Source organism: Cucumis sativus, chromosome 7, assembly GCF_000004075.3.
Source record: "Cucumis sativus cultivar 9930 chromosome 7, Cucumber_9930_V3, whole genome shotgun sequence".
In the NCBI taxonomy this organism is placed as follows: domain Eukaryota; kingdom Viridiplantae; phylum Streptophyta; class Magnoliopsida; order Cucurbitales; family Cucurbitaceae; genus Cucumis; species Cucumis sativus.
The window spans coordinates 8,552,777-8,578,897 of NC_026661.2; the positions used below are offsets into that span (position 1 = coordinate 8,552,777).

A 26,121-nucleotide genomic window follows, 5' to 3' on the forward strand; every position below is an offset into this window, starting at 1 on the left:
TGTCGTATTGATTGGGCATTGGGAGTTTATAATTCCCCACGCTCTGCATTTGTGGCATCAGGAATGCCTCTTCTAAAGTGGTTTTCCAGACCACTTTCCCAAAAGATGGTTTAGTCATCAAGATATCTATTTCCGAAGCGATTTGGTATATATCCCAACAATTTTGTGTGTTGGAAGATCATCCATTTCTTGTAGTGGTAAGCTAAGCTAGAAATAGAATATACTTGAAAGATCTAGTAGTAAGAAGTATGTTTTCGTAATGTTTAAGGTTTTACGAGAATTTCAAAGCAAGTGCAAGCATGAGAAAATTGAATTTCTAAGTATTTAAACCATAGAATTTAATTAACAAGCATAATTTATAAGTTCTATATATGCAAGAGATTTATTTGCACATATTGTTTCCTAATAAAAGATTGAGATTTAAAGCATATTTTAATCTATATTGGGATACCCAAAAATCTATTGTAACCCTATGGAGAGTTTAGTTTCTTATGCACAGAGGTTTACATTGATAAGGGCCACTAATGAATGTCTAGTTATCCATCACTAAGATTAGATAGAGATGAGAGCCTCTTAAGATGCCTAGTTATTAATCTATGAGTCGCTATACAAAGTTAGATTGTGATAAGGGCCTCTAATGGGTGCCTAGTTTCCCATCCCAAAGTTACACTAAGATGAGAGTTTTTTGGATGCTTAGCCACCCATCTCAAGGCAGTTATATTGAGATGAGAGCCTCTTGGATGCATAGTTTTTCATATGAGTAGGAGTATGTATATCGAGATAGTATGATAGCAAAGCCATGTATCTCGAGATAGTTAGATGTTACTCTGTTTCCAGTAGGACGGTTGTTGTTTGTATCCAATAATCTCTATCACAACTGGGTCGGCTGAAAAACCACAACTCATCGAGACTATCATTGTCTGTATGGAGTAATATTTACCATAAAGTGGTTAGATGAGTTATAAATTAGATAGCAAACTCATCGATATCACCATCATCTGTATCGAGTAATCTCTACCACAATGGGATTAGATGAGTTATTGATTTAGTAGCATAATAGTTAAGTAAAAGAGTAAACATTGTGAGATAATGCTTTAAGAGCTTTATTTAAAGATAAATGTTTATGAATGTTTTAACAAAACTGGAAAATAAAGTTTAAGCTAAGTTCACTCATGTTTTCTTAAAGCTAGTCACTGGGTGAGCCTTCCAACTCCTTCTTTCATAATATTTTCTTTTTTCAGGTAACAATCGTGATCCCAGAACTAAGCTTACGATTGCTAGTCATGCAATTTGGTCAACAAGTTCAGGTGGTTATTGTCCTTGATGGACTTAGGTATTATATGTTTAAATAAAATATGTAAAGAGTTTGGTATAGTAAGTTGTTTTTTAATTATAATTTTATTATTGTATATGTCTTATAAGTTTTTTCGTGTTATCGAAAAGTAAGTTTTATTTTAATGTTTTCAAGCATGTGTCTTTAGTATGTAAAGTAATCAAGTATAGAGATAAATATAGTTGGTTGGAGAGTTGGCATATGATGGCTTCACACCTTTTCTTAAGGCTAGAGAGGATGCTGGGGAAGGGGTGTGAACATATTGTTCAAGGTTGCACGGTTATATATTGAATATACAATTGTATTGCATATATCCACTCCTATATTTATATAGTTAGTTTGATAAGTTATAATCATGATTTGAAACAAGGATATATGTTGATGTGTAATATGTTCAATGTCACGACATGATCACAATGCAGAGCAACCAACGTTCTCGTTTATTTAATTTTAAAAAATATATAAGTTTAGAGTCGCCACCAACCATATTAAAGTGTGATTGGTCACAAAAAAAAATCAATCTACATAAGTTTAGATTTAAGTCAGTTGTGTGTAGGAAAGATTTAAGTCAGTTGTGTGTAGTTAGTTGTGTGTAGGAAAGTTAGCATTCATCCTACAACACCTATAAAAATGGTTACCAAAATTTATCTTTTAAACTAAATTAAAAATGTTCAAGAAAACAAACTTTTTCTTTTGGTTTTTTTGAAATGTCCTATGGTTCTCAATTCACGAAAAAAAATAAAACCTAAGCATGGATTGATAATTATGGGCGGTAAAAAAGCTATTAGAGAAATAAAGTTTTTTTTTTCAAAATATGATGCTTTTTATTTATTCACCTCAAGAATATTAAAATACCAAATTTTTATATTTTAATCTCCATCATAGGTGTCTAATGAAAAATTCCATGTATCTAAGAATTAATAAATTCATAGAAAACACTACTCAGTCTCATTTAAAATATGAAATTGTTTATAATTTTAAAGATAATTTATTAATAAAGTAATTTGCAGGAATGCTATGAAGTAAAATAATATGCAGACATGTGACATAAAATAATACATTAAGAAACAAATAATGCAGATGCCAAACAGATAAAGCAGATGACAAACATATAACGCACGATGGAAAACAGATAACGCAGATGCAATTGCAGGATGTCAAACACACAACACATGATGTCAAACAGATAACACATGATGCTAAACAAATGCCTCAAGATGCCAAATAGATGCCTTTGGATGACGCAGGATGCCCAACAGTTAACGCAAGATGTCAAATAGATGTTTTAGGATGCCAAACAGATGCCTTAAGATGCTAGACAGATAACGAAGGATGCATATACCAAAAATAATGGAGACGCAAGATGGCAAACATATAATGCATGATGTCAAACAAATACCTCAAGATCCCAAACAGATGTCTAATGCAGGATGCCAAACATATGTCAAACAAATAATGCAGGATGCCAAACAAATATCGTAGGATAACAAACAGATAACAATGGTGCCAAATAGGTAACGCGAGGTGCCAAACAGATAATGCAGCTGCCAAAACAGATAACGTAGGATGACAAATAGATAAGGCACGATGCCAAACAGATATCACAGGTGCCAAACAGATATTGCAGGATGTCGAACAGATATTGGTATCGCATAATGCCAAATAGACATCGGAGGATGTCAAACAGATAACAAAGGTGCCGAATAGATAATGCACATGCCAAATAGATAACGTAGGATGTTATTCGACTTAAAATCTTATATATATAAAATTACACTTACGATATATACTAATATAGTAAATATACATATTACTTAGGATGATAACAATAAGCTGAAGTTATGTATATGAAATAAAAACAAAAGTATTAAAAAGATTTAGAATGATGGTTATTTCAGCAATTGATTTTTCAATGCAGATATGATTTATACGTACAATTTCAAATGAATAATCGTACTGATTAGATTACACACACATCATAGAAGAGTCGAACATAAATGAACTTCGAACTTTGATTATCCAAAGTTGAAGGTACGTCTTGTAACAATTGAAATAGTAATAAATGGAGATAAAACATGAATGCAATATTATGAAAAAAAGAATGGAACATTCAAACACAAAATCAGCTGAAAACGTAAAGGAAAAGGGGAGATGGAAACCAAGCAGGAGTAAAGTGGGCAATGGTGGAAGAAATGAGAAACGTGCAATAATAAACCCAAAATCTTCATAAACCTCATTTTTACATCATATACGGATCTGATTGCTTCTTCCTAAATAAAAATTAAAATATTACAACATTAGAAAATCGGTGCTATAAATCAACAATAAATTGTTGTAAAAAGTTATCAATCTAATTTCTAAATTTTGCACAAGAATTTTAAGAATTTTAAAAGCTATTTGACTGAGCAGTTCAGCAGCTTGAAAATTTAAAATCATCAAGTCTATTTAATTTCTTAATTAATAAATAATCCTTAAAAATGAACCATTTAAAAATTAAAACGATGAGAATATAATTAAATTCTTGTTTTTATTTTTTTAATAATATTCAATCACTTCTTAAAATCATTTTTCAGATCATTTAAATTATTTAGATTTTACGCACACATGGTTGATTGATACACTAGTACATCTAAACCAACCAAAATTACTAAGAAAAATCGCAATAAGATCTTCTTTAACTAATGGTAACAATTTCCGATCAGTTTTCTAAACTTTCATAGATAGTTTTATAAAATCAAGACCCAAAAATATTTCCATCGAGATTGGTTGATGCATTGAATTCAACTATTTTCATTGCTCCATTAGGTACCCAAAAAAATACAAAACACCGTTAATACAAATGGTTGACAAGACACTGCAAAGCAGCAAAGAACTAACAAAAAGGAAAATGTGATTTTAACAATCCTATATTTCCATTGCTCCCATTTCCAAATTGGCATATAAATTCAAGCAAAGAAAAGCATACTGTAAGCACCAGCTATCGCCTCTATGACCCGTTCCACCATTATCGTCTACACAATTTCAGGCTCTGATATATTTAAGTAGTTACATCCTCGGAAACCCATTACCTAACAAGCAAAAACCCATACCAAAAGTGTTAAAAGAAAGCATGAACATGGGGCAAACTAACGTTGAAATGCGTGTAAATAACCATATAAGAAATCAGGAATCAGGACAAAATCAATATGACTATGTGATGATTATCGGCATCAACGAAGTGCAAAACAAGCACAATCAATTTCATTCACGACAACAATTTAGTAAACAGGAAAGTAGGGAGGAGATAGCATTGATTTGGAGAAACCATACAAATTACTTAGCAACAGATGGAAATGAAATGGGTAAAAGGTTTGAGAAAGATACCAGTTTGCTTTAGAACCTACGAACACCAAGTGTTAATTTCCCTCTACTAGATAATAGTGTGAAGCGTATGATTCGGCTCCAATTTTCATAAAACCAGAGTTGAACTGGTTAATCGATGAAAGAAAACATGAAAACCAACTTCAAACCATGCTAATTGAGAAATTACACCAGCTGAAGCACTTGAAGCGCAGTTTGGTCGGTCTGGCTGCTGGATAGCTGATTACATGTGCGGTATGGCAGGTTGAGGAGGTGGGAACATGACTCACATGAGCCTTCTTTTGACATTTAGGTTTTTTCAATTTATGATTTTGCCTAACCCAAACTGTAATGAGAAGTTTTGCTGTTTTTTTTAATAAATATTTTCAATCTGACACCACCAAACTGAACGGTTTTTCAAACCAAAGCAGTAAGTATCAACTTTCCTGTTTCTTTATTGCAGGAGGATAATACAACCCTCCTTTCTACTTGCACAATCCCTAATACTTTCAAGGACTTATTCATTTTCCTTGGGTACAAATTCAAAAATATTACATTGTCACACTCATTCCAGATTCCACTTGTTGACATATAGGTATTTGTTTCAATCTAGATCTCCACTACACGACCAAATAAAACATTTCCATGAGAAAAAAAGTGTACATCAGACTCATAGACCCTTCACAGGGTTCGATTTCCTCTCAAACATACATCTATAAACTAAAAACAGAAATTTCTCAGCCACCTTGCACTACCACCACAGCAATTAGTTGATATAGCCAAATTTAAAAATGATTGTATTAAATGCCCAACAAGTGGAAATTGGTTTTAATTGGAGAGGAAACGACAATGCGGGGGGCTTGAGCACACGACCTCTCTGGACCACCTGCTCTGATATCATATTAAATCACCAATTCACCCAAAAACTTAAGCTGGTGGTTGAAGGCAAATTTAATTATATATCACCAACATATTGCAAAACTAATAACAGTTGAAACTTATGGATTATGCAAATTTTAGTGTGATAAAACTGATAATAGTTGAATTCTTGAAGAAAATACTAAAGAAACAGAAAAGGAATGTTGAATATATAATCGACTTGTTTTGATGTCATCCTTGCGCAAAGGCCATGCTAATCTTCTCTATATCGTTTCAATTTTATCGGATATTCCCAAAGGAACAATAAACTTGTTTTGATGCAAACAACAATTTAACATAGTACCAGTAAAAGGAATACCACCATACATAATGAACTTATGGAAACTAAATTCTTTACCTGGGTGAAGCTGTTCTCTTCATAGCTTGACCTCCACGTCAACACCAGCTGGAAGGTCGAGTTGCATCAAAGAATCGATCGTTTGGGCAGTAGGGTACAAAATATCAATGAGGCGTTGGTGGGTTCTGATTTCAAAATGGAATCTTGCATCCTTATGAACATGAGGGGATTTAAGAACACAATAAATGCGCTTTTTTGTAGGTAATGGCACAGGACCCATGGTTTTTGCATTTGTATTCCTTGCAGCATCCATTATTTGCTTGCAAGAATCTTCAATGAGTGGAACCCAGTAAGACCTTAGTTTAATTCTAATTTTCTGCTTCGGCGCCAGCTGAAACCACAAACATCTTTAGTTCATTAAAATCATACAGACATAAGATGAAGATGAAGACTATCTATTACAAAACCAATTAGCTGACATAAGTCCCTAGACACACCTCCTACCACAGATAATCAAACAAATCGAATAACACAGCATTGAGACTTACTGAAAACTACATCGGCATTTAGTAAATATAAAGGTACAAAATGACTATCTTGGTAGCCATTTACGGAAGTGGCTAGGTTCTTGGCATCTCTGGAGCTTTGCTCACTAGGCCTATTTTACCTATGAACTTGTTCTTGTTCTTTTGGATTTGAGTCCTAAACTTGTATGCCCTTCTATTCTTTTGTTTATTTCAATAAAAGCTCAATTTTGTACCAATTTGTATGCATATATCTATCATCCTAATGGGCCAATATGTCACAGAAATTCAGCCAATGGAGCAATTGTCAATTGAAGAACTATGCCCTAACCAGTTCAGGAGGTTGTTTCAGGATACAAAGGAATATGGAACTGCCACATTCCACTCAATTCCACTACATTAGAAACTTTCAACATTGCATTAGATTAATCACCTTATTTTGTGCATGTTTGTGAGTGATTTTGAAATAGTTAGAATCAATTTTATCATTATTCAAAATCACTTTAAAATATACCTTTAATCACCAAAATCAATCCAATGTTTAATTATATACTGAGTCTTAGGCTCAGCTCTTATACTACTAAAATTGATTTTGAATTATTAAAAGCATTTTTGGAGTGGTTTTGAAAATGAAAAAAAAATGATTTTAAACCATTTAAGAATCACTCCTAAGCATGCTATAAGCTTTCAAGGCAACACTACAACTAAAAACTGATACATAAAATGAAAATTTTCCATTCACTCATGACTTTACCCAATCAACTTAGCAGGATGACAAATCAAGATGCTGATATAATCTCATTAAATAATTCCATTGTTTATTTTCTGGCCATTCTTTCTTTAACTCGTCAGAACCAATATATATTCCAGAGTTCAGTTTAGATATCAGAAGTATCTCAGCATAACATTTTATATATTCAGAAAGCCACAAGAAGCTGGAGTAAAACATAATCTGAAAAACATAAAATTTACCTTATCCACATCCTCACCAATGCTGAGAGCTGAAGTCCCAGGAACCTCAAAATCTTCACCCTAAATATAAACACAACATTAGAAAAGAAAAAAAAAAAAAAAAAAAAACAGAAACATTGTCCAATTTCCAATGCAATTGAAAACGAAATGAAAGTTTTAAAAAAAGAGGGAAAAAGAACCCAGAAAAAAAAATGCTTACACCCATTACAAAACCTAGAGAAATTATAACATTTTGGTCCATTCCGTAGAAAATGATGACAAACCTCGAGAGTGGAAACTCCAGATCCTTCCAAGATTTCGGGAGGTGGTTCAATGGTATCGGGGGAGTCTAGAACTTCAGGAGCAGCATAAAGCCTTGTGGATGGGAAGGAAAATTGAAGGGGTTTGAGCTTTAAAGCAGTAGAAGATGAAGCAGGGAAGGGGGGAAATTTTGGTTTAGAAGAATGGGAAGATAAAGAAGTAAAAAGAGTAGGAGATGGAATAATAGTAGCAGAGAGTGAAGAAATAGCCATGGAAGTTGCTTTGAATATCGATGGCGGAAGCAGAAAGAAATGGATAATTTTTGGTGCAGCGTTATCTAAATGAATTTCTATTTGTGTGTGTATTTTTTATTTTTAGAAAAGATTAGCATTTTGTTTGAGCCATGAAATGGATCATCAAAAGCCCAATTCATGAATTTTGGGTCTGTTGGTCAGATTGTATTTAGGCCCATTAAAACCTGGAGTCCAACTTAAAAGCTTATTTCGTGGGTCCAACGTCTCATTTGCAGAGTGTGGGAGATAACGAAAAATAATAGATAATAATTTTAAAAATAGCCCAATCTAAAAAATATTTTGATTTTTAGCCTAACTCTCTGAAGTAGATATTTTCTTCATAAATTTTCAATCGATTTTATCGGTTTAGAGATGGAAACTCATTTTTCTCGTATACACATACTAAAATAATAGAATATAATACAGAATTACAAATACAATGTATCTGCGTATCATTCAACTTTATAAACATATTTATTTTTAGGATTGATCTCATTTAACCAACGTCTATAAGATTTATGTCTTTAATTTATACAAGATTTTCTATTTTGTAAGCTTCAAATAAAATTATTAACAATTTTTTTTGTTAATATATATAAAATAATAGCTATTTAATTCATACTTTTCTTTGCTATTCATAAAATGATAGATAATATAATTTTTTCATTGTACATTTCATAAGCTTTGGTTAATTTTTAGTAACATTTTATTATATCATATAAATATACAATTTTTCGCATAATGATGTATAATATAATTTATTCATTGTATGTTTCTTAAGGTTTGGTTAATTCTAAGTAGCATTTTATTATATCATTCAAATACACAATTTTTCATATTTATGCTTCATTGTTTTCGATTTATATATATAGTAACAAATATTTATTTTATCATTTTATTTTAAAAGTTTAGTTGAAATATCTCCAAAATTTGAATTTCAAAATTATATCATTCCCTAAAATTGTGTATTATTTGATATAATAACAACTTTATATTAACATTGTATCCTCCCCATAATTATGCATGTAACAATTATTTCATATATTATATCAATATCATTTGATATTATAACAACTTCATATTAAAATTGTATTTTCCCCTGTAATTATGCATTTAACTATCATTTCATAAAATAGTCCATTTAACACAATAATAAATTAAAATTAAAACTTCCGTTCATTTAAGAATCCTTCCATAAAATGATTTTATTTATTATTTTTCTCTATGATGCATTTAACAAGGAAAATTTTCCTTACATAAAAGGAAATAAAGATTTTCTAAATAGTATCATTGAATTATAATCACAATCATTTAACTAATCAAACTTTATAATAACCAATAGAATTAAGATTTTCTAAACATATTATATGTCAAGTATGAATGATGTTATAAATAATAGATTTGGGACACATAAAAAGATACAAAATTTGGTAATCAAAATATAGTATTATTCGTCTGAGTATATGATAATCTATATATTACAAATATATTGTATTTGAATAGCTCAAAAAATGAGACATGATATTGAAAATAGCACGAAAATAGTGTATTTTGTAAACAACATTCAAATTTGGTAAATTTTAACTAAATTTGGTATTTTGTTGCTAGACAACAACCTCCCCTATAATAATAATAAATATATATACAGGATTTTCAAATTTGTTATATTTTAAACAATTCATATTATATAATGAAATTTTAATAACAATTTGAACTTAAATTTTAATATATATTTTTAATAAGAATTTGAATTTAAATTTTAAAATTTAATTATATTTTAGTGACATTTTTGCATTTGTTTGAATATTCTTTTTTCAGGTTTTATTAGATAAAAGAAATGAAGGAGATGGGGGGTGACATGAGACAAACACATTGAAAGAAGAATTGAAGAAGAAGTTCATTATGTCCTCATTCGTTTGTGTCAAATGTTGTGGCAAATTCTTTGATGAATTGAAGAAGAAGTTGATGATTCTTGTCAAATATCATCACTGTGTTGTTCAATCTGAGAAAGTTTTTAAGAAGTTTTGATCAAAGAAATTTCGTCGGATTTCATGATTTCTTAGTGAAGCTGATTGAACCATGACTCTCTATCATGTTTTTGAAAATTGAATCAAAATCCTGCAAAAATTGTCAATAAGGAGAATAGGAAGATGAAGATGAACAAGTGAAGCTTCTCATTAATCGCAAACTTTTCTAATCTTTATATTATTTGGAGAATTTTGATGTAGCATATATTATTTCAATTACAATGTATTTTTTGTTTAGGTAAACAATTGCATTTTTCATATTGGATAGGGGCATTTGAAGGATTGCTTTATTTATTTATTTTTCTAATTTTGATGTTTTGCTATTCCAACAATTTAAAATTATTTTTTGTTATTTTCTCAAAGTAAAACTCACAATTTGTTATTATTCTTGACAAACGTGTTTGTGGGAATCCCAAAATCGGAAGGAGCATTGACTTTTTGTCAAAATAAAAAGAAAAAAATACTATGATTAATAATTATTTTGGTAAAAGCATGTGGGTCACGTGCCATATTTTTATAAAAATCTTGTTTTGTGTTTGGTACTGTTGAGTAATTCATGCATTATATTATGTAATTCAACGTAGATTTAAACCTATGTGAATCCAAGAATGAAAGTAGCCGAATGCATGTGTGATTTAAACTTAACCGAATCCAAGGATAAAAGTAGGTGAGTTATTGAGAGAAGATAAAACAGTTGAATTTTTCTTGTTTTTTAAATTTAAATTCTTAGCTTGGTATCATTTTTGTTTTTTTGTTTTGATTTAACTAATTTTTTTTTTAAATATCTAGGATTATTTTGTATTAATTTGTTTATCACTTTTATAATTTTAATTTATAATATAACTTTACATTATTTTATTTTATTTCTTTAAATTTTAATTAAACTAATTTTACTTGTGTAACGATATTTTATAGATTTTATTATTTATCATATTGTTAACTTTTATATATTATTTTAATATTTTTTTAATGTATTCTTCATTGTATCAATATCTCAACAAAAGTATGATAATTTTTTTGCTCAAACTAGTAAAGATTACTTTTGTTTCCAAACCACTTTTATAATTGCACAATTTTTCCTATGTTTCTAATTGTTTTTTAATGTCGAGTATTTGGTATTTGTACCCTAGAGTATATGATTTAATTGAGATTTATCGTCAATTAGAAAGCTTAATTTTAAAAATTGTTATTTACAAATCCATTGTTTTCATTTTCAAGTAAATTGTATACCTTTTCTTTCTTGAGTTTATCAGATGAGGTTTTGATGCATAGAAATTAGAAATGTTTGTGTTTTGTTTGGAGTGTAGGAATTGAAAATATGGGTTTTCGGAGTGTAGGCACTACTACAAAAACAGGTTCTCTTGAAGTTTTCCTTTCTTGACGTTTTATTTTTAATAAAAAATGTCAAAAAAATTTCTGAAACAACTTTCTTGACGTTTATTAAACGTCAAGTAAAATAAATTTTTCCTTGACGTTTTTAAAACATCAAGAAATATCTATTAATTTTTTGACGTTCTTAAAACATCAAGAAGACATATGAATTCGACATGCTTGACGTTTATTAAACGTAAAAAATTTATAGTTTTCCTCGACGTTTTAAAAACGTCAATAAATTTATAAAAAATTATTGAAATGAATTAGCATAGTTATTGAAGAGATGAGCCTGGAATAAGTTCTTTGTGTCTCTTTGATATTGTATTCAAGGAGTTATTTAATTATTTTGTTTTATTATTCTTTCCTTTTATTTATTTTTACATTTCTTTTTTTAAAGTTAGCTTCTTGTGTATATATAGCTTCTTGTTTTAAGTCTCTTTAATAATTTATTTTCATATTGTCCTTTTGTTCTCAATTTTTGCTTGCTTGTAAAGTCTTTCTGCCCTATCTCTTTGAAACTTATGCAGTAGATTAATGGTCTCAAAGAATAACAAAATAGTTCTTTCTCCTTTTAATCCTGGGTAAGTCAAATTATTTTATTAGTTGCATTGCAAAAAAATAGTACTAATATTTTGTATAATTAGGGGTCATTGGGCACTGCTGGCCATAAATGTGTATGATGATACAGTATTCTACCTCGACTCACTAAGGACAACATCAAAGTCACCTATAAGATACGTCACCGACACGTAAGTTAATCTAGTATATCATTTAGTGTTGATTCTTATATGTATGTATAATATTTAAAAATTTGTTCAATCTTATCTTGTCAAAACAGAGCAATAACGATGTTTCAGTCACAAAATAACATTAAAAAAAAAAACAGAAAACAAACTTTATGACGAACAATAAAGGCAAGTATAAACTTTTAAAGTCATTATATTTTGTAGACTACTAGCAATTAGGATTACTTTGTTATTCAAATTTGTTGATTTTATATAGTGTCCTCTACAAGTCAGGAGTACTGAGTGTGGATACTACGTCATGAGGTATATGAGAGAAATTGTGACTGGAAGCATTGTCATATCTGATGTGGTATGTTATATATCAAACTATTTGTTTTGTGAGTTAATTGGTTTGTTTGTATAGTCAGTTAATTCATTTAATTTATTTTGCATGTTTATTGATTGATACACGAATATCATACTCACAGGCAGAACTAGACGAGGTGCGAGTTGAGTTAGCTGACTTTCTAGATTCGTACATATGATTGTGACCAATATTTTTTGTGATTCTGAAGTAGGAAATTTTTTGTTGTGGCCCTTCTTATGATCCGAAACTTTATGTATAGAAATTTTAGGTGATAATTCTTTTGAATTGTTCATATGGAGGAAGAGGGGAGGGCGAGGGGTTTCATTGGTATACTTTTGATTAGATTTGTTATATCTAGCATATTTTGTGAGTTTCTAAGTTGAGTTGGATTCATGGCAATGTAATGGAATATGAAATCTAATGTAAAGTCTATTTCATTATCTATATGTAAAGTCTTGGAATTGAATATATTTGGTGAATGTTTTTATTTATATATGTTTGAGATTTGAAACTATATTTGATGAATATCATTGATCATATATATATCTATAAAATTGTTGCTGGACAACTATACAGGACTATTAGATCAGCACAATACATGAAATATAGTTCAATTACAGCATAATTCAATTACAATTTCTTTTTTTAAAAAATTAAAATATGTTTGACGGTTTTAAAATGTCATGAACATTACCATTCTTGACGAGTTTAAAATGTCATAAACCAGTTCATTCTTGACGGCTTTAAAACATCATAAACAAGATCAGTCTTGACGGTTTTAAAATGTCATGAAAATATGTATATTTGACGTTTATAAAACGTCAACGTTCACTATTCTTGACGTTTTATCAACCGTCAAGAACTTTGCCTTTCTTGACACTGGCTTCAACGACGTTTTTAAAACCGTCAAGAGAGCCGTCTCTTGACAGTTTAAAAACGTCAAGAGAACCTGTTTTTGTAGTAGTGAGGATTTAGAAATATGGGTTTCTGATGCCGGTGTTTGAAGGCTGGTTTTACATTTCTAGGTTTAATTAGTCTGATTATTTATGTATTTATTAATTTTGTGAATCATCATCCTAATATATCAATTATTGAATTGAAATATTTTTTCAACTCTTGTACCTCTAATTCAATTTCTTTACTCTCACCTGTTGCAGTAGTATCTCCAAAAATCCTCATAAGCTTTTCATAATGTGGGCAACCATTTTTTCTAAACTTTTTAGTTCTCTTATTCACCTAAGAAAATGAAAACCGTTTAGATCAAACATTCGCCTATAGATGATTCATAATGAAAAAAAAAAATCAAGTATATACCTTAAAAAACTAGCTCCATTGCTCCTCTTCAAGATTGATGGTGCCTAATAATGAATCCCAACCATTTTCTGTAATATCAGTTAAATTACAAAAAACTAGCTCCATTGCTCCTCTTCAACCATTTTGTCATTCTTTAAATGAAATATTGCTAATTAATAAATATGATTTCTAATTATTGATTGAAGAAGGTAGAATATTAAAGGTCTTTATTTATTTCTTTCTAAAAATAAAACCATTTTAGAATTTATGATTTTGTCTAGATATAATTACATTGGTTTCAAAATATGAAGGATGTGAAAAGTTGGAATTTAAATGGGTTTTCATTTACATTTCATTTTTTTAACATTTAACTACGGTACAAAGACTTACTTTATTTTATTCTATCAACATTTCTTTTTGTTTCTTCTTCAAAACTTCTATATTTGTAAATCTATAGATATAAAAAATGTCAACAAACGAATCTTATTTTGAATCTTATTGTTTGATTAGAGAGTTGAGACCTTTCACAAAATAATGGAGAATTAAAGTAACAGTTCTTCGAAAAACAAACATCCATTCATGCGGACAAGAAAATAATTTCTCAATTTTGAAGCTCATTTTAGTTGATGAGGAGGTTTATTTTAGCTTTATAGTTTTTTCTCTTCTTCAATTATAATATTTTGATTTCAATCATTGTTTTCATCATTGCAGGGAACAAAAGTACAAGGCGTGATATTTAATGACGTAGTCGAAAAAATTGGAAAGAATATGAAGAAAAATAAGTCATATTTCATAAAAAATGGAAATGTGAAGTCAGCTAATACGAAATTTCCAAGCGTTAATTCAGACATTGAAATTAGTTTGTCTCATTCGTCAGAGATCGAAGAACCAGAAGACTCGAGCAATTTTAATATGTTGAAATTTGATTTCGTTGAATTTCAAGCAATTCCATCACTAGTTGACGAGAAAACATTAATAGGTATGTGAATTGATTATTTAATTTGTTAGTTTAGGTTGATTTTCTCGTTTATTTATTTGTTTAATTTAATTCTATTTCATGAATAGATTTTGTAGGAATTGTATTTTATGGATAATAGAAATCAAAATGAAAAACTCAAACAATATAAGTTTGACAAAAAGAGATGTTTATCTTATAGATAAGAGGTACTGTAAATATATTTTTAATTTATTTTGATTTAAGTCATTGTTATTCACGTTTAGTTATTTTTTCCATATATATTCAAACAATTTTCCATTTTGAAGTTGTTCTACAACGAAGTTAACATTATGAAGTGATTTGGTGGAAAACGAAGGTTTAGAAATTGAAAATTATGCTAATAATAATCTTACAATTGTGACAACCAATGTTAAAGTTGAGATCTACGAATGTATATATCAAAATTAAATATAAAATTATAATGACTTTGTATGTGGAAATCATATAATATGCCGATAAAGTGAATGTATATTCTTAATGTTTTTTTTAGGGGAAGTGAGTTTATCAACAACTATGTCGAGTATTATCCTTATTGATCCGAAACTTCCAGATACAAAGGAGCTATATGCTAGGTATTTAAACTATGTTTCTATTTAGTTTGAACTTATTTATGTCACAAACAAATAATACACGCAAACATTTTATGCAGGTGAGAAAATTTACTTGATTATAGAAAGTTGTCCATTAGGAATCCTTGAAGAAGAATGTAAGAAGCTAAAGTAGTTTTGCATAAAAAAATATAACTGAATGAATGGGTGAGGCTATATATTATATTGTTCTTTCAGGGCATCAATTATCACTATATCTAATAAAGAAAGACCATGGTTTGAAAAATGTAAAACATGTCCAAATGCTAATGATGCAACAACTTTTTGTAGCAATTGCAATAAAAATAGGACCTTCATATGCTCAAAATATTAGTTTCTAACGGAGAAATGGATGCACACATAACTACTTTTGAGCCATCGGAAATATTAGTAGAATGTGATGCTCTAAATAATGTACAAAAATGATTCATGTAAATATCTATACAATCTTCAATTATATTTTGATTTTATGAATGTATATTTTTTATATAATCCTAATACTGTCTAAAAAAATACATATGAAAAATGAGCAATCAAATACTTATAAAAAGTTGACTCTAAGTAAAGTCAAAAAATACAAATTTCTCATTCGATAGGATAAAAGAAATGAAATGGAGAGAGCAAGAATATATTTTATTGTTCACGAGATAAGAAGATTGCAATGTACAAGAAGTTTTGCATATTGAAAAAGAAAATCAAAGTAGAAAAATAGTTTTTATTAATATAAAAAACATGCATTTTATTGTAATTTTTATTAGTTACAATTATTTTTAACTCCTGGTTAATGACATTTTTATTATCTATAATTAATATCCTATATTATTTCACACATTATAATTATTTTCATTAAATTTTCTACATAATTGAAAATGCAAACAAAACATAAATTGTATATAAAAGTTAAGAAAAATTATTTTACAAGTGTTTAAATGTTTAATTATAAATAAATCATTTAAAACAAAAATAAAACAAACCCTAAATTTTATTACGTCAGTCTACCAAAAAAAATAATTTTGTTGTTTTAGATTTGAATGTAGCATGATATCATCCATTAGTATAAAACATTTGAATATCTCTTTTTACACATAGTTAAAGAAATAATAATAAACTATAATATCCCAAATTAAATAGGATAACATTTATAAAATCAAAATTTATATACTTATATATTTAGAGTTTTTGCTCTGGCTAAACTTAGCTAAGTTAGGCCTCTTTCTTTATTTGTTTTTGTATTAACATAATTCATTCGTAAGAAATAATAACTAGTCTACTAAATTTTTCATTGGTTTTTCTTAAAAAATAATTTCAGCTTAAATACATGATACTATCCATATCCATTTGTTACGCTCTTCACACCTTCATATTTACTAATTCAATAATATTAAGATTAATAAAAACTATGAATTATCATTCCAAATTAAAAAGACATACATCATCACACACGACCCAAACAAAATTTCATAAAAACATTTTTTTAAATGGTAAGCTTCAAAACATTTATTATTTTGTATGAATTAAAAAATTTATTTATTGCCTTAATTTTATAGAAACAATGTTTTGGATCTGACTTTTTAAACCAACTTTTGTATTTAGTGTTTTTTTAAATAAAATATTCATAACTTTATTTATTTTTCATTTATTACTTATTAATAACTAATTATCATGAATATTAATATATTACTCTGACTAAATTTTGGTTATAATGTTGTACTTATATTTTAATCTGCTAATTTATTAGATTTGATTTTTGGTTAACATATAATAATAGTTTAAATAAATATGTTATCCGTTTTTAATGTTTTACACTACTTTAATCTAAAAACACGATGTATTATATTTGCAAATTCAATGATAAAAAAAGAATAAAAACAACTCATTTGCACGAAAATTAAGAATACAGGAAACAAAAAATAATAGTAATAATAATAATGTACAATTAATGCAATAATAAAAACACCATGTATCGTATTTGCAAATTCAATGATAAAAAAAATAAGTAATAAAAACAACTCATTTGCACAAAAAATTAAGAATACTAATAACAAATTATGAAGAATATGAAATTATATTAATATATCAACTTCCGTTTAGGAAAAAGAGATTTATTATTAAAATATAAAAACTATTCTACTAAATTTTATACTGCTTTCTTTTAAAATTAGCCTAAATACCACGACTAAGCACAATAATAATAATGCATAGTTAATGCAATAATAAAAGTTGACGTAGGTTACAAAACAAAAAAAATACTAATAATGGATCATTACCAATACCAAAACATATTAATATATCAATAATCAGTTTAAAAAATATTAGATATTACCTTTTTTTACAGAGAATTTCTCCAATATTCACTTCTTCAATTTTGGAAAAGTAAATTCTTCCTTTGTTCTAAAAGCTGCAACAAAATTCGAAATTCGCTCATCAAAGGTAAACCAAATGATTAAATTTAAAATTTGCATTGCTTTAAATTATTATATAATAATGTTTTAGAATCCAATTTACAAAATTTTGGATCTAGAAAAATAAACTAACTGATGAGAAAAATAATAACATGATCAAATGTATAACTGTGTGATAAGATTAAATGATAGCAAATACATATTTTAGTATTTGTTGAATATTGAAGTACCTTATTCTAAATTAAATTTACCTTATTTTTGTTGAAAATTGGAGTAGGGAGACTGTCGTATGAAGAAAAAAAATCAACACTATACATGTACAACACCTTGGTTGAAAATCTAATTATTTCTAACAATTTAGGAGGGGGGTTGATTCTTTTTTATAAGATGAATGGTGATGAATTTAGTAATTTTTTTAATAATATATTTTTTAAAAAATGAATGTTTTATTTTAATAACTAAGATTAAACATGGTATGGTTTTTTTTTTACCCAGAAAAAAATTATTGCTAATAATTTGGGAGGGTTATTTTTTTATACATATAGATAGATAAGACAGTGATTAATTTGATATTTTCTTTTTATAAGGAATGGCTTTAGTAATTTAGTTAAAACTTTTTATAAAAAAAGTTTTGTTCTTGATAAATAAAATTAATATATGAAATTTTTTTGATAAAAAAATATCCTTACATACTTGAGATTTTTTTCATGTTTTTATGAAAATATAAAATGATGTCAATAAATTAAAATTAGAACGTTATACATAAGTTAAGAGTACCTAATATATCTTTAATTGTCTAACTAATATATTTAGAAATTTGAATAATAAAAATTTATAGATTTGTTGGTTATATATATATATATAAGGCGACCGGAAATTACTATATTTTTTTGGGTCGGATGTTGCGCCGGTTTTGGGTCGGATGTTGCGCCGGTTTTGGGTCGGATGTTGACAGACGCGCAACATCCGACCCATTTTTTTGATGCTAAAATGAACGGTTTATGGAGTGAAATCTTGCTACAAATCGGCTTGAGGGTCGGATGTTGCGCCTTGCTCCAATAACCAGGGTTAGGAGCTGCGGCGCCATCTCAGTTAGATTTTGGTTTGGTTTCAAAGAATACTGTTTTAAAACTGGTTAAGTAATCCGGTTAATATATATATATATATTCACGCCAAATTACAAATCTGTTATAAAGAGGGAAGATAAGTTTGTTACAAACAAAAAATAAATAAATTTATCATTCCAATTTAATGGTTTTATATTCAATCATTATGTAATATTTTTAAAATATTATTTTTTAGAGATAGGACCTGACAAAATTAAAGTAAAATTAAATATGGTAAGTTTTTTTAGAATAACATACCATATTTAACAAAATTAATGTATCTTCTAAAAAGTAAATGACACAGTTTACGATGACAATCTTTATAGATGATGAAAATTAATTTGACAAAAATTTTAAAATATTGCTTAATTGTTGTAGTTGGGGTTAAAAATGAATGTTCCTTTTCTATAAATAAGATTGGCTTTAATTTGCAATTTTTTTTTAAGATAAAAAAATATCAAATATCTTATGTTATTATTACTAAGTTGGTCTATGCATATTTATACTTACAAATTAGGAATGTTTATAAATAGGGTTTACAAAGCATTTTACAAATTTTATACTTTTTTCGTTCTTTTTCCTTTTATTTTATATATGTGTCATAGTTTAGAAATGTTTACAAACTTATTAACTTTCCAAATTTTAATGAATGTCTATAAATTTAGCAAGATTTTATTTACTATTTTATTGAAATTAAGATTTATAATAATTTTACTGTATAATTAACTATATTAATTTTTAAATATATTTAGATAATATTTCATATGTTTTAAAATATAAATAATCTTAAGATATATTTAAGAAAGCAAAGTTAATGAAAGAAGTAAACATCAATCCATTATATAAAACTCATTATATATATATATAGTAATAGATATTTTGTGCATTAATATGTGTTAAGTTATATATATTATCTTCACAAATAATTAATGGCAGTTTTTTTTTATTATTATCATTGTTGTGGAATTTTGATGCTAGCATAAAGTTTCAATGGATAACATACAAAGAGAAACTTCAGCTTCAAAAGGTAAAACTTCAGCTTCAAAAGGTAAAACTTCAGCTTCAAAAGGTAAAACTTCAGCTTCAAAAGGTAAACACTTAACCTTTTATTATTCATTTTTCTTTAGTACTAATCTAATTTATTGTAATTGGAAGGGTCTTTGTTTCACACTATTTAACTATTTATATATAATAATATGCTCTACAATATTTAATTGAAATATATTATATATTAGTCACTATTTGACCGTGTTATATTATTCACAAAAAAAAGACACTTATTTATAAAAACATTATATTTACTATTTGTATTGGTAGGAAAACAAAAAATGGCTCAAAATGAGAGGAAGAGAAAAAAGTATGCAAAACTATGGATTGGAGATAGAAGACTTAAAATTCAAAAGTCTACACATGCAAACAAGATAGCACGAGAGAGAACGAATTCGAAAAGAAATTTTGAACAAGGACAATACATTTTTCGTTCAAGAACTACATGTGGCTACAATAAGTGGTACACTTTCAAAATTCACTTACTCATGTTTTAACTTCATAGTATATGAAATAAAAAATAATAATGTTTCATATTTTAAAACAGATAAAATTTCACACGAGGAAGTTGTTATTCATGAACTTAAATCAATGCCTCGATGTGCATTTTGCAATACCAAACGCTTTGAATTTGAGGCACCAACATTTTGTTGCCATAATTGAGAAATTAAACTTTCTTATAGCAAATATCCTAATTAATTGTTGGATTTATTTACATCTCAACTTGAGGAGGTGATCAATTTTAGAAAGAATATAAGAGCATATAATAGTATTTTTTCTTTCACTTTTTTGGAGTTAATTTGGACAAAAACTTAGCTTCATCAAGAAAAGAGGTTTACACATTCAGAGCTCAAGCACAAATATATCATGAACTCCCGACACTTCTACCAAAGGATCGTCTTAGATACTTTCAATTATATTTTTATGATACAAAAAATGAAGTGCAAAATAGAATGAAGATACTTCAAGATGGGGATCAAGTTCGAGTATATAGCTGAAATAGTCAAACTTCTCGAACATAAACAAATTGATATAAGAATCTGTCACTAATAAAATATATTGAAAACAAATGAAACATTCGGTATTTTAGGCATATTTTAGATTATATTCAAAACATATGAAACATTTGATATATTAGGTATATTTTAAATATTCGATTAAATAGACAAACAAACGAAAATTTAGTTTTGAATGTGATACATTTTAGAGTTTATTAAGAATTCAACGTTGAAAAAGAACGGTAATCCTATCAAAAAAAATAATAGAACTATATGTCAGTATATAATATTATTGTATATAATATGAGGTATATATATACCAAAACATAAAACATAACTATTATAGATAGCATATATATATATATTAAAGGATAATGTAATCAAATACATTTATAAAGGAAAAATATGTATGTATGATCATGCCATTTACTACTGTTTTAGTAATATTTATTCTACAAACAAAAAAATTTAAACACAAATTCTGTAGGAATTATGTATAAGGTATTATTGTATATAATATGAGGTATATATACTAAATAACATATATAAATTAAGTGTATATTTTATTAGTGACAAATTCTTATATCAATTTGTTTATGTTTTTTATTTAAATATTCATATCTTATGTGGTAATAATACGTTATGTTTGAAATAATATTGATTATGTATTAAAGTTGTTTATGACTACAGGAACATGAATGAGAAATAATTAAGATGATTATATGTAATATATGCCATTAAAACATTAATTGTTTTATAGTATATGTAATGTTGAGAAAAACATTAGTTGATGTTTTATATGGTATATATCATATAAAACATCAACTAAAAGTATTATATCTCAGAGTAATATATAAAACTAATATAAATGTAAATAAGATGTGGTATATATACAATAAATCACGTATACAAACTATTATATAATGCGACAATATTATAAAACTCATATAATCATAAATAATATGTCATATACATTTATAAAATCATATCAGAATAACATTAAAATGAGAGGTATATTGTTAATATATACGCAGATGATATACTCAAAATGAACTAATTAGGTAGTTTTGTTGTTTAACTATTTAATTTTAAATGGGTAAAAGAACAAATGACTTATTGTGGACTTTATCGTAGCTTCAGGTGATGAAGAATTGTATATGTCGGCGACTTTTTAAGATTCTGCAACTTACGATTATGAGAAATTTGAATACAAATTGAGAAAACAATGTAATAAGAAGTTCTAATTTTATGATTGAATATCTAAAAGCTTCAAATGATGGAGAATAATAGGTAAAAATAACTGCTGGTGATGAAGAAGAATAGGTATATTATGACTGTCGGACATGGAGAAGAATCAGGTAAATATATAATTTTGGAAAGAATATATAAATAGTTTACTACAAATTAGAAAAAAATTATAATATATTTTAATTTATAATTAATTTAAAATATATTGAAATTTATTACCATATTAATTAATCAAATAAATTTAAGGAAGATATGAAATTTCTATTAAATTGAAATCATTTTATAATATATTTTAATTTATAATTAATTTAAAATATATTGAAATTTATTACCATATTAATTAATCAAATAAATTCAAGGAAGATATGACATTTCTATTAAATTGAAATCATTTTAAATAAGGTAATTTTTCTAATAGTCTTATGAATATAATATCTCATTAATATTCGTATTATATAATTAATAATTAGGACATTTGTGAAATTTCTTATTAAAGTAATGCCTTTTGTCTAAATCTTTCTAATATTTTGAAAGTTTTAATTGCTTGAAACCGGGCCTGTTTAAAGTTATTTTTCCTCGATTGTATGTTTTTCAAATGTCATATATTCATTTGTATCCATCAAGATCTTTTATCAAAAGTTAATGACCTCGACTTAGTTAGAAAAGTTGGGTCGTTACAAATATTGTGGCATAAATCACATTTCTTTCAATAAATTCTAATTTGTTGAAAAACAACATGGAGAAGCAAAAAGAAGAGCACAAAAATTAATTTCTGGATGCCTTCAAAAGTTTTCCTATTTCACCCAAAGGGAAAACAATTAAAACTTACACAAGAAAAATTATTTTGTTTGAGGATCCCTATAAAATGACAATCCCAACAAATAACAGAGGAGATAATTTCCTTCTTGTGACAATATGGTAACAAAGAGTAGTAACCTAACCTGAACTTCTGTGACTTGATAGCAATGATTAAGGAAAAAAGGGCAGAATTACCACATATATAAAGATCCTAAATTAAAAGTAACCGACACTTTAATTACCTCACACAAACTATTCTCTGGAATTCTTCTTCCATAGAACGAACCATGTAGCTATGGAAATCATATTTTGATGACAGGTTGTGATTCTGCAATTAATAAGATGTAGGAAATCATATTTTGATGAGAGGTTGTGATTCTGCAATTAATAAGATGTAGGAAATCATATGATGAATAAAAGATTATTATTTTTATCATTACTTGTTTAATTATTAGTACACAAGCAGCTGAAAATGAGAGAATGTTACCGTTCTAAAATGGAGTGTAAATAGTAAACACGTGAAATAAAATTAGCAATCGAAACAAATAAATTGCTTTTATTATTTGAAGTATAATGTAAATTCATATTGGCCCCAGACCAAAATCTATCACACATTGTACTTATAATTATGACAACTTGTGTTTGAACAAACCTTAGCAACAAAGCTTGGGAAGGAAGATGACATATGATACAAAATACCCAAATATGATACATGGTTGCTGATTATAGCCCAGGTGTTTCAAACTCTTAAGACTTCTCTTGCCCCTCGTTCTAGATATCAAACAAGAGAAAATAGAAAATATAAATAAACACAAGAACAAACTCAAAGATGAAGAGATTAAGATACCTACAAACTAAAACATACAAGAAAGCAGAACAGAATAAGGGCCGAGTCTGAACTTGTAACATATAGCAGAAATTAAAGCGTTGTGATTGAGAAACTAAGTAGAAAAGGCCAGCCAAAACGACGTTCATCACCATTGATGAGAAGTTGAGTTTGGGATGTGTGGCTTCGTGGACAGAAACGCAGTTTGGGATAAGAAACGATGTGGATCATCGTCGATCAGAAGCGCGTAAGATTCGGGGCTCCGTTGTTCACAGTCGATGAGATATATGGTCAGCCTTTGGAGGTGGAGATGGAGAGGATTTAGATTGGGGGTTGGAATTTCGTGGAGATGTAGACAGAAAGGGGATTTCGTCGATGAGATATATGGTTGGTGGTGGGACGCGTCAATACCGTTCGTGCGTGGGTCGTTGGCCAAATCGTTCGTGCCTGGTCGGTTGAAATAGCAGTGGTCGCGGGCCGATACACGAAATTTGGATGGGTTTGCAGTGGCCGGTCGATGGAGTGGTGAAGATTGGGGATGGGTTTTTGGGAGGGGTTATCGTGAGGAGGTAGAGAGAAATGGGAAAGATAAAAAAATATATGTTTAGTATATTGTTTTATGAAAAATAGGAGGGAAATTCAAATTGGTAAAATTTTTAGCAACAAATTAATTTTGTCGCTAAAAGTATTTCCTTTTTTAGTAACATTTACTAATGTTTTAAAAGTTTATTTTAGGGGCATTTTTAAAAATGATAAAATAAATTAAAATATTTACAAGCTATATCAAAATTTTAGATTCTATCACTACAGCATATCAATGACTATCATTCATAGAATTTACTATAGATTATAAATATTTTGTAAAATCTACTATTTTTAAAAATTTTCCTTTAATAAGTTTATTTTAAGAAAATAATTTTTAATAAGCTTATTTTTATATTTATTTTAATAAATTTATTTAATGAAATGATGGAAATAAAAAGTATTTTTATATTGTTATACTTGACAAATTAAAAATGTTAAATGTACTTGACGTTGTTTCCTCGTCAAGTAAATATTAACTATGTTTGACGTGAAAAGAATGTCAAGTAAAATCTACACTATACTTAACGGTAAAACACCGTCAAATAAATTTTGCACTATACTTGACGTGAATATAAGCGTCAAGTAAAAGCTAACATAAAATAATTAAAAATTTTATGAAAATTTTGCTTTCTTCAAATTATACTTGACGTTTTTTTCACATCAAGTAAAAATTTGCTATACTTGATGCGAATAAAATGTCAAGTAAAATCTCCCTTATACTTGACGTGAAAAAAACGTCAAGTAAAAGCTAACGTAAAATAGTTCGAAATTTTTTGTGAAAACTCTTTTTTTTGAAACTATACTTAACGTTTTTTTTTTTCAAAATGGTCAATATTTGACGTTTTTTTTTAATAAAACGTCAAGTATGTAAAAGTAGTTAGTGTCGAGTAAACCCTTTTTTGTAGTAGTGTGCAGAAGCATTTGTAATGAATGAATCACTTAATTTTCGTGCATTCTACCCATGTGGAATTGAAACAAGATTGAATCACAGTCTTATTAATTATTAACGGTCTTTGGGGAAAATAAATTGTTAACGTCCTATTAGGATACCCTGCACAGTCACAGTCTTGTGATCCCGTAGGATACACGTATCAGTCTAACACCCTGAGGGACGTACATTTCAGTCTAGTGTTCTGCAGAAACACATATCAGTCTAATGCTCCCGAAGGGTGCATAATAATTGGTGATCCCGTGGGACACCTACAAGGTACACATCCCAATAAAAACTAAGAATTTTCCCCTCAGTCCATTCTAAACATCTTAACAGTCATTTATAACACCATTCCATTACTTCAGTTTTCTCACTTAACATTTTAACAGTCAACTTATCTCACTTTAGCCCAAAGACCGTTGGTAACTATCGTATACTATCCATTCTTTAACATAACAGTCAACCATCCTCAATTCAAACAACAAACATTTTTAATTTAGTCATTTCATCAACACACATAAAACTATCTAAAGCCATTAAGTCCCTTTAACCACATCCACTTAATCTTAGCAGTTATTCCCTTTAAGTTGCTCAATTACACATATAACAGTCAAATGGTTTTAATCATTTAAATTCACATATGGTCCAGTAGAAAGTCACTTACCTTATAACCTTACTTAAGCTTCTTTTTTAAACCAAAGTGCAACGAACCGACCCAAATTGATTGAAGTAAAATTTCCACGAAACTTGTTGTAAATCTCAAGACTTCAGTAAACTTTCTCCAAAAATCACCTTGTAATTAAACAACCCCGAAATCAATTAATCCCACATTGATACTTATAGCAGTTAAGAAAAATCATTACAAGACTACAATTTCTCATTGACTATAACTT

The 26,121-nt window shown here is 28.0% G+C and overlaps 1 protein-coding gene, 1 long non-coding RNA gene and 1 pseudogene across 4 annotated transcripts; all 3 read right to left on the minus strand.

Annotated features, from left to right (window-relative positions):
* Window positions 1-4,083: 4,083 nt before the first annotated feature.
* On the minus strand, window positions 4,084-7,981 carry LOC101213702 (30S ribosomal protein S10, chloroplastic). 3 transcript variants are annotated; one of them, XM_004150423.3, is made up of 4 exons: window positions 7,648-7,980; window positions 7,385-7,444; window positions 5,949-6,279; window positions 4,084-4,401 (listed from the first exon to the last, which is right to left on the minus strand). In XM_004150423.3, the coding sequence occupies exons 1-3, from the start codon at window positions 7,894-7,896 to the stop codon at window positions 5,968-5,970; spliced, it is 621 nt and encodes a 206-aa protein (XP_004150471.1). In that variant the 5' UTR covers window positions 7,897-7,980; the 3' UTR covers window positions 4,084-4,401; window positions 5,949-5,967. The 3 variants fall into 3 exon arrangements, with proteins under 3 accessions (XP_004150471.1, XP_011651997.1, XP_031744994.1); XM_011653695.2 differs by lacking the exon at window positions 4,084-4,401 and adding an exon at window positions 5,104-5,558 and having other exon boundaries at window positions 7,648-7,981; XM_031889134.1 differs by lacking the exon at window positions 4,084-4,401 and adding an exon at window positions 5,104-5,563 and having other exon boundaries at window positions 7,648-7,981.
* Window positions 5,757-5,853, minus strand: LOC116405323 (annotated as a pseudogene).
* Window positions 7,982-22,825: 14,844 nt separating the features above from the next.
* Window positions 22,826-24,446, minus strand: LOC116404998. The gene is made up of 2 exons (XR_004218045.1): window positions 23,539-24,446; window positions 22,826-23,214 (listed from the first exon to the last, which is right to left on the minus strand). It is a non-coding gene; the product is annotated as an uncharacterized LOC116404998 (long non-coding RNA).
* Window positions 24,447-26,121: the final 1,675 nt, after the last annotated feature.